Source organism: Coloeus monedula, assembly GCF_965178545.1.
Source record: "Coloeus monedula genome assembly, chromosome: 22".
NCBI lineage: Eukaryota > Metazoa > Chordata > Aves > Passeriformes > Corvidae > Coloeus > Coloeus monedula.
This window is the reverse complement of record NC_138802.1, coordinates 6,105,824-6,119,465: the sequence shown is the minus strand read 5'-3', so window position 1 is coordinate 6,119,465 and position 13,642 is coordinate 6,105,824. Positions and strand designations below refer to the sequence as shown.

The window sequence follows — 13,642 nt, the reverse complement described above, 5'->3', positions numbered from 1 at the left end:
CATCCTCAGTGGGCTGGGTCCCTCCATGCTGTTTGCTCTGTTGTTTCAAGGTGCTGATTTGTTTTCTATTAATAACACTCTTTCCTTGCCACAGATCTCCCTGGACTGATGCTACCAGCATATTCCACCTATCACACACCGCACAGTGACACAACAGTTTTATAACTGAGCTACTCTAGCAATGGCAGCTGAAGGCAGTGCTCCAGTCACACATCCCTCATGTGGAGACCACTTGCTGGTCCCTCTCCAGGCTCTGTCACCAGTTTCTGTGGCACTTTTGCACCAAATGCTCTGTTAACAGCAGAGGAGTGATACCACGGGCAGGATGGACACATGCTGCACGTGCCAGAGGTGGTACCACAGGCTGGTGTCACAGGTTGGTGTCACATCTTGGTACAGCAAAGGCCAGCAGTTCCAGACTTTGTTCCTAAATTCCTGCTCCTCCACTCCCCAAAGGGCATCAGGGCAAGGAGCAAAAATGCCCAAACTTGGGGATGCAAGGGAATGCAGATGTGAAATTGCAGAAGCTTGGGGCTGGTTTTGTTACCCAGCTCTTCTGGCACCTTTCACTTCCCCAATGGCATCAGGAGAGGAGAGAACACAGGGGATGCAGACTTCAGGGGAGGTTTGCTGTCCCTTGCCAGCCGCACCAAGGACAGCCCAAGACATTTGGCAGGTTCTGGTGCTGACTGGTGCTGATGATACCAAGAGATTCAGGGACTCTGCCTTTGCCAAAGGCCGCCTGATGTTGCAGCACCCTCCAGTCTGCAGCCCTTTGGTTTTGGGTGTAAGACTGAGATGAGCACTGATACATCCTGTTCTCAGGTGGGGACAAATCTGGGAGGCAGCTAGCTGGTGAAAAAAAACCCCAACCAAACTCCAAAATAAATTGGAAGAAAGAAGATTTCCCAGTTTTTCTATGTGGGAAAGGATGAAGACACTGCATGAGCACGGCTGGGAGGTGAGCAATGGGACAGCCCCTGTCGGTGCCGGGCAGGTGCAGGTCAGGAACTGCTGCCTTTAACTTGTGCAAATGTCCCTTGGACCTGCAAACCACCATCATCTCTACGCATGCAGCAACCAGGGACTTGTGGTTCCAGAGGCATTGGAGTGGTTCCCTCCACCACTATTTAATTAAGAGCAGAGAAATCAGTACTACCTCAGGTAGGGAGAGGCAGGCAGCAGGAAGGATGGGAACATGAAGCACAGCAGATTTTCACGGAGCAATTGTAATCACTTAGCATTTAATGCTGTAAAAAAGCCATTAATTACCTGTAGCAATGAGTCACAATTATTTCAGATGCACTCAAGGGGAAAATTATACTAAATGACAAATTACAGGTGAATTTGTGCACCAGGGCAGAGCCATCGGGAGCCAGCTCCCGGCACATGGACAGCATGAGCACACAGGGAGGGCTGGGGAGCACCTGGGGCTGGGGCAGGCACTGCCTGGGGGGTCATGCACCTCTGGGTGTCTCAGTGCTCACTTTAGAGGGAAGCAGGACACACGTGCAAGGCCTTTCACAGGCACGGGAGAGGGCACCAGCTTGAACCTGCACAAGGTATAAAATACCTCCAGTACAGGATGCCAGGCATGTCCTGCTCCAGATTGAGCTCTCTCATGCCACACCAGTGACATGTGGAAGACCAGGACCCCCAGGTTAGTTCTGGGAAGAGCAAACAGCAGAGAAGTGCCCAGCAGGAAAAATTCAATCAAATGCACCAGGTCTAAAACACACAGGGCTCCACAGGTGTGGCTGTGGCACACACAGAAGCCTCCCAAATCTGCAGCCATGCAGCAGAGAGGTGCAGAGTGGTTGTTCTGCTGTCTTCACTGCAGTCAACTATAGCCACCTGCCTGAAATGCCCTCCCTGGAGCCCTGGGGAAGGTGGGGTTTCTTTTATTCCCATTATTTGATGTAATTGACACCCTTGCTCTGAGTCTGAGGATCCTGCCACTTTGTGAGCCACCAGAAGTGCTGCTATGGAGTGCTCCTGTCCCCAGTGCCACCCCCAGTAACAGCCAGCCCCGCTGCCTGTCCCGGCAGTTTGATCTCACATGACGGTGTGGTTTTGCAGTGCATATGGGACAGCAGCAGCCCTTCACCTGCCACTCAGCTCAAGATTTGCACATCTATGTTCTTCCTGCAGCCCAAACACCTGGCTGATCCCAGTGTCACCAGCAGAGCCTACAAAACCCAGCACTGAACCTGTGCTTGGCAGAGCACATCTCTAGCCCTGTGTCACCCCAGACCTGTTTGGATCTGTTCCATGGGGCTTCCGCTGATCCCCCCACCCTGCACTGCACACCTTGCCTGTTTGCCCACCCCACCAGCCCCACTCTCATGCGCCGCCTGCCCAAAGGACTCCGGAGCAGCAGGTTTGCCTCAGGAGCAGTGAACATGAAGGGATCTGCCAGCCATCTGGAGTTCGGTCCATTTGTTTCACTCCCCCTCCATCCTCTGGGGACAGGACAACATCTGCTAATAAGCTGGCAGAGCTCAAGAGATGATGGATGGACCTGTCAAGGATACGCTAGCAGGCAATGAGCTGCTCCTCTCCCTCTCAAGTGCCTGCCTGGAAGCAGTGCTCTTCAGGTGGCCCTGGTGGGACCACCAAGGGCTGCTCCAGTGGGGCTGCAAATGTGAGCACTGCCCCCATGTCACTCCCTCTTGGCTCTGTCCTCAGCCCAGGAGGTTTGGGTGGGGTGAGGGCATGGCTGAGAGGGTGACATGGGGCAGCTCTGTGACACTGGTGCCACGAATTGCCCCTTTTCCTGACCCTTTGACAGATCTGGGCATCCACAAGCACCAGAAGAGCAGTCATGTATCTCTCTTTGGCCATGCTGGGAAGAGATAGAGATGGAAATAAAGGTGTCACAGCCACTGTGACAGCCAGAGACAGGCACCAGTCCCAGAGCCCCCCAGGCTGCACAAGCCAGAACAGAAAATCCCAGCTCCTTTCAATCCAGTTTCAGCATGATGCCTCCAATCTCAGCTCCCATATGACACAGACACTGAAACAGAAGCAGGTTATTCTCAGCCCTGTCTTAAAATGAGGCACCTGCCTCATTGCCCAAAATCTTCTGTTTTAGCAGGGCTGTTCTCCCCCTCCCCTGCAACGCCAGGTCAGTCCTGGCTCTGGGCTGTTCAGTGGCCTGGAGGGAGTTTGGGGGTCTGGCTGGGCTGGTGCTCTCAGTAATCTCCTGGTCCTGACATCATGCCTCACCCCACAGTCCTGCTGGTGCTCACACACCCTCCTTGTGCTGCTTGTCCCTGCACTACCCCAGCCCTGGTCACCTCTGGCCCCTGAGCACCACATTAGCCTGTCCACAGCCCCACTCCCACCTTGCAGCCCCTTCGCACAGTTCACAACTCTTCCCACCCTCAGTACAACCCATCACACCAGTACACACCCCTGAATTTGTCTTTTACCACCCCAGACTCCAGCTCACATCACCTCCCTGCTGCTTGGCCCTTCTTCCCACAATTAACCCACTTCACACCCCATTGTACCCCTGAGTCTTTCAGAGGGGGGAACAGGAGGAGTTTTTTACCCATGACTGCCTTGCAAAGCCAGCAGAACCCTGTTCTTGAGGCTCCCAGCAAATGGCCCACACAGCAAAGGACACCCTGAATCCCTCTTGGTAACACCCAGATTTCACTGCCACCAGGACAAGCTGTATTTAGGAGGGTCCCGCCCTTCCAAGTGGAGTAATTTCACTTGAAGTGCTGGGAAAACTGGAACCACAGTTGTACAGACTGGCTGCATCTCAAACTGGAAATCTGCATGATGCTGCCATAGAAAAATCAGCAGGTCTTGGAGTCACAGAATCACTTAGAATCAAACCCCCAGCCTTAGAATTCCAGAATCCCAGAATGGTTTGGTTTGGAAGGGACCTCAGAGATCATCCAGCTCCCCTGCCCTGCCATGGGCAGGGACACCTTCCACTAGACCAGGTTGCTCACATCCCCATTCAGCCTGATCTCAGTACTGTTGGACACACACCTGACTCTCTTCTGCTCTTCCCCACATCTTAAAAAATGAAAAAATAAAAGCAGGAAACACCCAAATCTCAGTTTGCTACGAGTGCTGCTCTGCTGCCTGGTGCAGACATCCTTATGTGGGAGTGGAGGTGATGCTGTGCAGACTTGTGTAGGTGAGACAGCCTGGCACGCTCGGAGCAAAGGCTTTTTTATAAAGCTCATCCAGGGAAACGCTACAGCTTGCCGGAGTCAGATGGAAACAGGCAGCCTAGTGCCAGAATTAGAAAAAAAGCTGTTTCCCAAACTCAGTCTTGTCAAAGAGTTTTAGATAGAAGTATCCAAAGCTTCTGAAAAAACCCCACAGATTTCACCAAACCATAACCAAACCCAGAAAACAGAGTCTGGAGGAAGGGGTGGGGCCGAATGGGGCACCCCTGAAGGGGACGGTGCTGGAGGTAACCCTGTGTCCCTGTTGCAAGGCATGAAAGAGGAAAGCACACACAGAACACCAAGAACTTCATCCCATCCCTGGCAGGAGCTGCAATGCAGTTTGGGGGGGCCCTCTCAGCACATCCATATGGCTGTGGATGTGTAGAGGGGCTGAGCTGGAAAATGAGGGTGCCCAGACATCCCAGGGCCAGCACAGCCCTCGCCCCCGCACAGCTGAGCCCCACCAGCCTCTGCAGAAGTGTCAGCGGCAGCAGCTTGTTTTCAGAAGGGGAAGAAGTCATCACACAAACAGTGACATGGGTGGCATCTGGAGCTCCTGTCGAGGGCAGAACAAGTTTCTGGCAGGGCCCTACTGCTCTCACCAAGCCTCTGAATGTGCTGGTGGGGAATTTGAGATCCCCACCCCCCACAGTTGTTACACTATCCCCAGGGCAAGGACTGGTGCAAAATCCTGGTCTTTCCTTCACTGTGTCCAAACTTCCCCACAACAGCTTCTAAGGCACCTGCACACTGGAAACCCAGAGCAACAGCCTGTGTTCACCACCTAAACATGGCCAAATTTTGTGGAAGAGTTCAAAACAAAAATCCCCAAACAAAAAAAAACACATTCCCAAACTGGTGAATGTCTTCATCCACCACAGCCCAGCTGCTCTTCACCACTTCTCAGAGGGCCACAGAGACCTGCTAAGCACAAATAAAATTTTATTAATCCCCATCACTACCCAGAACTCCAGCTCAGGATCATTCTCACCCTTCATTTCTGTCAGTGCTGAAACACAGAAAACTCAGAGGAAAAGTAGCACACAATAAAATTATCAGCCAAGGACAAACCCCATACTGTTGTGTTGGTGGGACACAGTGCTGCTCTGCAGGCACCTCCATCCTTTTTGTTTGTTCCTTAGCAGAGAAATAAATAGATGGGTTTAGGTGCTGGGGTGCTGCTTTGTTCTGTTTTCCAATTAGCCATTGGATTTTAGAGGAGGGAGTGTTGCTGGAGATCCTGGGATCACCCTGTCCTGCCTCCTGCCCTCTCCAGCGATCTCACTGGGCTGAATCAGCCACACACACACAGCCCAGCACCCCTGGGGTCCAAGCCTAGCAGCCAGGTCTGAGACAGTGAGCTGGAGGTCCCGGTATGAGACAAGTGTGAACCCAAGGATCCCACCCCAAGGTTGGATAAGCCTCTAGGGGAAGAAGTCTTTGCTGACGAAAAAGGAAAGAGAGCAGGTTTAGATGGCATATTGGGAGAAACTCTTCCCTGTGAAGGTGCTGAGGCCATGGCACAGGGTTCCCAGAGAAGCTGTAGCTGTCTCTGGATCCCTGGAAGTGTCCAAGGCCAGGCTGGACGGGGCTTGGAGCAACACGGTCATGTGGGAGGTGTCCCTGCCCGTGGCAGGGGGTGGAACGAGGAGAGCTTTAAGGTCCCTTCCAGTCCAAACCTTTCCATGATTCTGTGTTCGTACACAGTCACAGATTATGTGTCTTGGAAAACAAACTGTTTTTTCTTTCTTTCTTTTTCTGGGAGGATGCGGAGCTTTGGGATAACCAGGAGGTGATGTGGTCTCACCAGCCAGTATTCCCTGTATTTTACAGAGCAGCTGGTGGCCTTGCAAATCACAATGAAAATCTTGTGAGTCATCAACTTTTTTTGATTCCCTTTTCTGGCATCACGGAAAGGACTTTTGCATAACTCCCACAGCACCACTTTGGAACTGTTTCTGCCCCTGCCCTCGGAAGCTTTGACTTGGTGTCTTGGGGTGACTCTATGATGTGTATCCCCTATCGCTGCTCTATGCCCAGACATAAATCCTGTGCCTTTGTGTGTCTTTAAGCTGGATTTGTGAGAAAGGGAGAAAAAAAAAAGAGCAATTTTGTGTTCAAGGACACAGATACACACCGCCCTGTGTTCCTAGCTGCGACAGAACAGAGGAAAGCACCTTCCTGCTTTTCCCAGCTCTTGGCTCCTTTTCTCAGGAGAGAGATGGAGAGTTAAACTCCTTTGCTTTTCAGCTAGTCTGCAAGCTGAGGCAAGAAAGTTTTTTTTCCCTGGGACTTTGGCTTCTTCTTCTTCTCTTCTGGAACTGTTCAGAACTTTCCACCGAGGCCTGGAAGGGGCCCAGGCTGACCCAGATCCAAAGAGGAGAGAGAGAGACCACGCCCAAAGAAAGGACTCTAAAATCTTACCAGGTTTCTCTCCACAGCGAGAGGTTTTATTATTTAGCATTATTATTCTTTTCCCGTGTGTCTGTTAAAAAAATAGGTTTTTTTCCTTTCACTTTCCTCTGGGGAAAATTTTTTTCCCCCTGAAACTTGGTGGGGGACGGATGGCTGTAACCTGCCTTCTATCAGAGGACGTTAAATTTGGATGTTCCTCCAAATTTGTCTCAAACTGGGACACTGGGTACAGTCATGGCAGAACCCCTCTGTGGGGGACACCTGGAGCATTGGTGCCACCAGCTCTGAGTGTGACAGCCTGGTACCCAGACAGCAGGCACAGGATGCTGCAAGCGCTTAAGGCTGTGGCTTGGGCCTGCCATGTGTGTGCTGCGGCTTGCACAGAAATTCCTCTTGAAATCCACACCAAGAAAAGTGAAACACCTTCCAAGATGTTTGCGTGGAACTGCAGTAACAGGGTATTCTCATAGAATCATGGAATCACCAAAGGGTTTGGACTGGAAGGGACCTTAAAGCCCATCTCGTTCCACCTGTGGCAGGGACACCTTCCACTAGACCAGATTGCTCCAAGCCCCATCCAGTGGCTTCACCTGGAACCTTTTTCCCAGGTGTTTCCAGGGCTTTCCCTGCCCCTATGCCAGGCTGTGCCCCCAGCACAGTACATTTCTCCTCCTCTCACACAGCTCTGCTCCCCCTTTGCCCCACCAGCTGTGGGACTTTCTTCATAAATGCCCATGGACACAAAACTATTCACAAGCACATAATTACCAAGCTGGGTATTTTCTCCTCTTAATTAGCAATGCCATGGTGCTTTAATTGCTCGATTAAAGTTGCCCACAAGGAAGGTTTAAGGTACATTAAATCTGCTGATTGGTTCATCAGCATGAATCCCACCAACTGGAAAAAATTAACTGGTTTCCAGATTGCTAACCAGACTCTCCAGATCCATTTCCACCAGCTGTGTCCCACAGGAGGCACGAGAGAGCCCAGCAGTCCTTCCTCTATTCCCACCTCTCCTTCACTTTGGGGGCTGGAAGGGAAGGGTTCCAGCAGGGGCAGTGTCCCTCTCTTCTCTTGTCCAGAGGAAAAAGGCCATCTTTTAGCTGAAGCAGAGCTGGGTAAAATCTAACCCAGGGCCAGATCCTCATTCGGCCACACACAGCAAACCTGAGTTTGGTGGCTGTTCTCTCTCAGGCTACAAACACCCATCTCGTGTGCACATGGGCTGCTGGAGCAGGAATTAGGAATTGCTCGGTTCCTGCTCTCTCATCACTGTTTTCCATCTAAAGGGAACAGCCAAGCTGAAGGTCCCAAGAACAGCGGAGGGACAGCAGCCAGAGCAATCAGAACACCCAGAGGATAAGATGCCTGTTCCCAAACTTCAGACAGAAATGTCTGAACAGCTCCTGAAAGCCATGGATATTCAACAAAGAAGCTCTTTGGGAGTGGCATTTCTGCCAAAGGCTCATCCACCCACTCTGACAACAGGGAAGAGGGCCCATCCTCTTTTCCACTTGTTTATTAAAGAAAACCCTTCCTGGGAGATTCTCTGCTCCTGGGGGTCCCCGTGGCTGGATGCTGGATGGGTTTGTGTCAGCTCCCAGAGAGCAGCACCATGATCCACAGCCATGGCACTGCTGCTGATGCTCCAAACCAACTCCCTCTGCATGTACAACCTGTGAGCAGCTGAACAGATTTTAGCCCAACTTGAAGTTTTGCTCACTGATAGCTGGTGAGAGATGCAGCCCAAGAAATAATTCAGACCTGACTCAAAAGGGGGATCCTGATGCAAGGACTATGAATTTACATGGTCCAAGGACCAAGGTCTATCCACCAAGGACCACCACCACAACCCAAGGTCTTGGTGGCTCAGGAGCCTGGCAGCCCTCCCCAAAGAGGGGCTGACTGGGGCTGGTAGGAGGGATGTGGTTGAAGAGCCACTGTCCTCACCTGCCTGAGCCTCCATGTCCTCCTCTCCATCCATCCATCCATCCACCCACAGGACAGGGTACTCATGTCCCAGCTCTCAGCCTTCCCTGCCCACAGAAGCACAACCAGGCTCCCCTTTCCCATCCCTCTAGTTGCACTGACCTTATTGAAATGGGTCTCTATTTGTCCTGCACAGCAGCTGCATATCAATAAGGTGAATTACACTGATTGTCTCCTTATCTGATAAATTGCTGGGACAGATCCTTTTCCCTCCTGCTCTTGCTTATTCTGCTGTTTAGGCAGAGCAGTTGCTATTTGCTGTGTGTAGGAGATGTTAATGTGTCATGTGTGGACTGATGCATTTCAAGGAGGAAAAGAGCAGCACGTCCGAGGCTGTGGGTGAGGGGGTGAGGGAAGAAAAGTCTTTCAGAACCTTGAAAACAGAGGGAGAAGCAAGCGGGCTGTGCTGTCCCAGGAGGGGTTTCCTCCTTGGGGTGGCTGTGGCACAAGATGCTGTGGGACTAAATGCTGGGAATGTTGGGAGCTGGCAGACCCCAGGATGCCATCAACAGATGTGGGAATTCCTGCTCAAATCCCATTTCTGCCCAGTTAGGAACTGTAGCACACGTGCCCAGTCCCAGCTGGAGAAGGGGATTCTCTGGGGAGGAACCTGGCAGAGGCATTAGGCATGGATACAGGGACAAATGTCTGGTGTGTGGGGGCTGTGACACATCTGATGCCAAGCCAGCTGGCATCTCAGATGGCCCTGATCCCAGCACCCCTGGGCTGAGATCTGGCCCCCTCAATCCCATGGAAACTGCCCCTCACATCCTTATGGCAAACAGCAGGACATCAAAGCAAGGTGAAACATGTGGATCCTGCTGGGATGAGTGCAGGAGTAGGAGATCCCAGCCACCACCCTCCTGCCCCAAAAAAGGGCAGCAAAGGATCCGACATGATGGATGACAGCAAAGCCCCATCCCTGCAAGTGTCCAAGGCCAGGTTGGACAGGGCTTGGAGCAACCTGGTCAAGTGGAACCCCATGGCAGAGGGTGGAATGGGATGAACTTTAAGATCCCTTTCAACCCCAGTCTGGGATTCTACAACTCTGTAATGGGGATGAGAGGCAAAGAAGTTCCCGATGTTCCTACACGTCTTTCACCACATCCCACCTCACCCCTTTCTTCCCAGGTCTGTGGCACTACTTTCCTTCTCCTCTGAAGGGCTGGGAACACCTCTGGCCATGGTCTGGTTTCCTGAGCTGTCTTCCATCACTCTGGCAGGCCCTTAGAAAAATGAATGTTAAAGAGGAGGGGGAGAAACCTCCACTGTTCAAATACCTTTAGCTTTGACAAATAAGGCGTCCGGCTGTGAAAGGCAGAAGGAAATTAATTTGGAATCATATTTTAAACACTGCTATAGAGGCAAAGTATCTTCTCTCTAATTTCTCCCCCTCTACACCTCCCCTCCCCAAGCAAAAAATGAATTTCCCTGGTATTTATAGAAAGATTATTAGGGCCACAAGGAGTGATTTATATCATCTCATCCCTGTGACCGAGAATGAAAAATTGCTGGGGCGACAGCCACTGGAATCCTGCTTTTGTCCGCCTGACAATTAAAACGGCTAATTTCCAACTCCAACAGATCCATCGGGGTTATAAATCATCCCCGAAAGGCATTTTTCGGCCTGAAAAATGAACTCTGCCCCAATCAGGCACAAGATCAGAGATTAGCATCTGTTTGCCTTCACGTGTAAATGTATGTCCTGCTGCCCCACCAAAGGAGATGCAGGCAAGGAGGTGCTGCCCCTGTTCACTCGATGCTGGGTCAGCAAACTGTGCTGGAGCCAGAAAAGTGGGACAGGGAAGGAAGGAGGGTGAGACAACACTGAGGTCAGAGAAAGTCCAGTGACGTTTCTGTCCTGATTCTGATGCCACAAGGCTTGGAGAGCTTCACCAGAGAGCACTGCTGGGTCTGAGTCCATCTGCAGGGCCACCTGGGGACATATGTGGGACCACGCTTCCTCCTGTGCCATGCCTGTGGTTGGAGCAATCCCACCAGAAATGGGCAGGAGGGCAGAGAAGGGGCCCACAGAGCAAAACTCCCACAGTTGTGCTGCAAGGAGAGAGCAAACCTGTCCAAGGAATCATATGAAAATGAGGCAGGCAGAGCCCAGCACACACGCCACAGCCTCACTCAGCCTCCTGCCTTTGGGGTGGGGATGTCCTGGGGCAGAGTGTGCAGTAGAGGACTGCTGGAGGGGAATACAAGGAAGGGCTGTTTGGTCCATCTGAGCCACCTTGCAGCTCCTTGCAGTGGTGGGGCTGGCACAGCCAGCCAGGAGGCCCATGCCAGTGCCCCCTCCTGCAGTAGCATATGCCTGGCCCCACATACATCTTGCACCCACTCTTTAACATGCTGGAAGACCTTTTCTGAGTTATTAGATCTATCCCAGGATGACTTTCACATCAACTGCCACAGACAGGAGGAGTTTCAGATAAAAGCATTTATTCTGCCCATCCTTCCCACTCTGTAGCTGGAGACCTGCAGGAGCCCCTGGATCCGTTCCAGTCCAGTGTCGGACATCCTAACCTTGAGTCAAGTCTCCCTAAGACAAATGCTCCACTTGACGTTTCCTCACTTGACGAAACTCAAACAAAGGCCCCGCACTCATATTTGTGCTGCTCCCCCTCACCATGTCCCATGAAGAAACAGAGAGCAAACAAATCTGTGTGGAGGGCTCTCCCGGGGAGCCTGTGCTCTGTACACACACATCCCTGTGCCTGCTGCTGGTCACCCCACTTCCTTATCACAGTTTGTTCAGTTGGCAGCTCGAAGCTGCCCAGCAGCACTGAAGGCCCCTGGGAAGGCTCCCCACACCCGCGGACGAGGGGCCGTGCAGCAGCCCCAGGAGGTGAGGCATGGACGCAATGACCTTGTTCCATGAAAGCTCAGTGTTTTCCTTTTTGCTTTCCTCTCTTTTAAGCCCCTGCCAGCAGTGGGTGTTTCGGAGAGGCCAAGTAGTGCCTTGCTGGAGCACACCAGAGATCTCAGCACCAGGCAGAGCTGCTGGGGGCACTGAGCTGGGATCTCTGGGCCAGTGATCCATGGTAGGGAAAGATGGAGCCAGAGCAGCCCCTGTCCTGATGCCAGCCAGTCCCCATCCCAAAGCCATGCCCTGTGCACCAGGATCTGTCAGAGCCACAGGAACCCCCAGGGAGTTTGGCAGTGGTACCAGCCACACATTTGGAAGCATGAAGCCAGCTAGCAAAGGCATGGACAGCCTCCACAGAGACTGGCTGTCACAGCTTCTGTGAGCAGGCTTCTGTCCTCAGCCCTTCCACAAAGAGGCAAGAGCCCCTTGTAGCCACCCCTCCCCCTTGCAGGCACTGCAGGCAAGAAGTAAGGACTCACCCATGCAGGAATCCCGCTGCTCTTCATAGCCAGCACTGCACACGCACTTCCCGATGGGCACCAACCACTCTCCCTCGGCACTGCAGTACATTTTGGGGGTGTCCCTCTCCTCCGAATGGCCCACGCATTCTCCCCGCACTTCCACCAAGGAGGACGAGTCTGCCCCAGTCACAGCCTCGGAGAAGGATGCCAAGTTCCTCACTGTAGCTGGGCACTTCTTGTAGTACACCCGCACCGAGACGATGGCAATGCAGGCACCTATGTCCTGGAAGGCCAGGTAGAACCCCCTCTTGCTCAGCGGTCCCACACCCCGCACCTCTGTGTTCAGCTTCAGGCGCCGCACACCCAGGTCCACATTGGTGAAGCTCTCATCTGCTGCGATCGTGTCAATCTTCAGGAACTGGCTCTCCCGGGTGCTGGTGCCCAGGTCCCGGTCAGACTCCATGTAGTAGAGGTTGAAGGTCTCCTTGCAGGTGCCCAGCACACCTGGCATGCTGTTACAGTCCCTCAGTGTGAATTTGATCTCTGCATAGACCCGCCGTGCTCCATCCCGCTGGACCCAGTTGGTCCGGAGCCAGTTGTTCTGGTTGGGGGTCATGACATTACAGACCTGGTAGGTGTGGATGGGGCTGAAAAACTCATCCATTTCATTGATCGAATCCCACTGCAGGACAGAGAAAACAGGTCACTGCAGATGTCCCCAACCCCTGGGGGAGCAGGGAGCATGCAGGAGTGTGTGCCATCTCCCACCCTGCTGCTCCTGTCTGGATGGGAGGTCATTGGTGCCACAGGGCAAAGGGAAATGAGGAGCAGTCACTAGCCACGCCAATTTGGGCAGTGACACCCGGTTGCAGCGCTGTGGGAGATGCAGCCCTGCTTGCAGACGGGAACTCTTGCTGATGTCCTGGCAGAAGGTGAGGGCAGTGTGTGTTTGGGAGGGTTCCAAACCCTCCAGGTCATGTTTGTGAGTCCCTTTTCTTGGTGCTCAGCCTGTCATTTGCAGCAGCAGCAGGAACCACCTGCGTGGTGCTCACCTGGGTCTCCTCTGGCTCATGCAATGTCCACACACAAACTAAACTGGGCACTTTCCATCTGGAGGAGTTTCAGGGTGGATACCAGAGGGTGAAGGGGAAGCATGCACTGAGCACAGGACTGTCAGCAAGAAATGTGGGCCCATGGGGGCTTAGAGGTCCCTTCTTCCCAGCAAGGTGATGCCAGTGTGGCTCCTTGGAGTGAGCCCACAGTGCCCAACCCAGCTGAGAGGCTGGATCACGGCTGGTTCTGGGAACCTGGATGCTCATAGCTTGACAGCTCAGGGGTGAAAATTCCACATACCAGTGGCTGCAGGGTGAGCCTGAGGAGGATATGCTGGCAAAAGTAGGTTGCAGCAAGCAGGATTGCAATGGAGGGTGGTCTGGGTGAGGGACAGGGACATGGGTGTCACACAATGGAGGGATGCTAAGTGGGTTTAAGTGATAAGAAGTGAGAAGTAGTGATATTTTGGATATGAGTTCCATAGGTGAGGGACATGTAGAACTCAGCTGTTTGGGGCTACATGACACTTCTGGGGGCTCAGTCTTGCCTCACGTCTCCCTCTCTGCTCTCACCAAATGCCTCACCAGGACTCACAGACTTTCGCTGCGCTGGGGGCTTTCCACCACCTCTTCAGCTCAGATTTCTGCTCAAAC

At 52.7% G+C, this 13,642-nt stretch overlaps 1 protein-coding gene across 1 annotated transcript in view; it reads right to left on the bottom strand.

Annotated features, from left to right (window-relative positions):
* EPHA8 (EPH receptor A8) overlaps window positions 1-13,642 on the bottom strand; it is a gene marked incomplete at both ends in the record, with an annotated part of 50,809 nt that overhangs the window by 16,080 nt on the left and 21,087 nt on the right. The window contains one exon of the mRNA XM_082295699.1: window positions 11,955-12,618. Within this exon, the coding sequence (XP_082151825.1) occupies window positions 11,955-12,618 (664 nt within the window). The remainder of the gene's footprint in view (window positions 1-11,954; window positions 12,619-13,642) is intronic.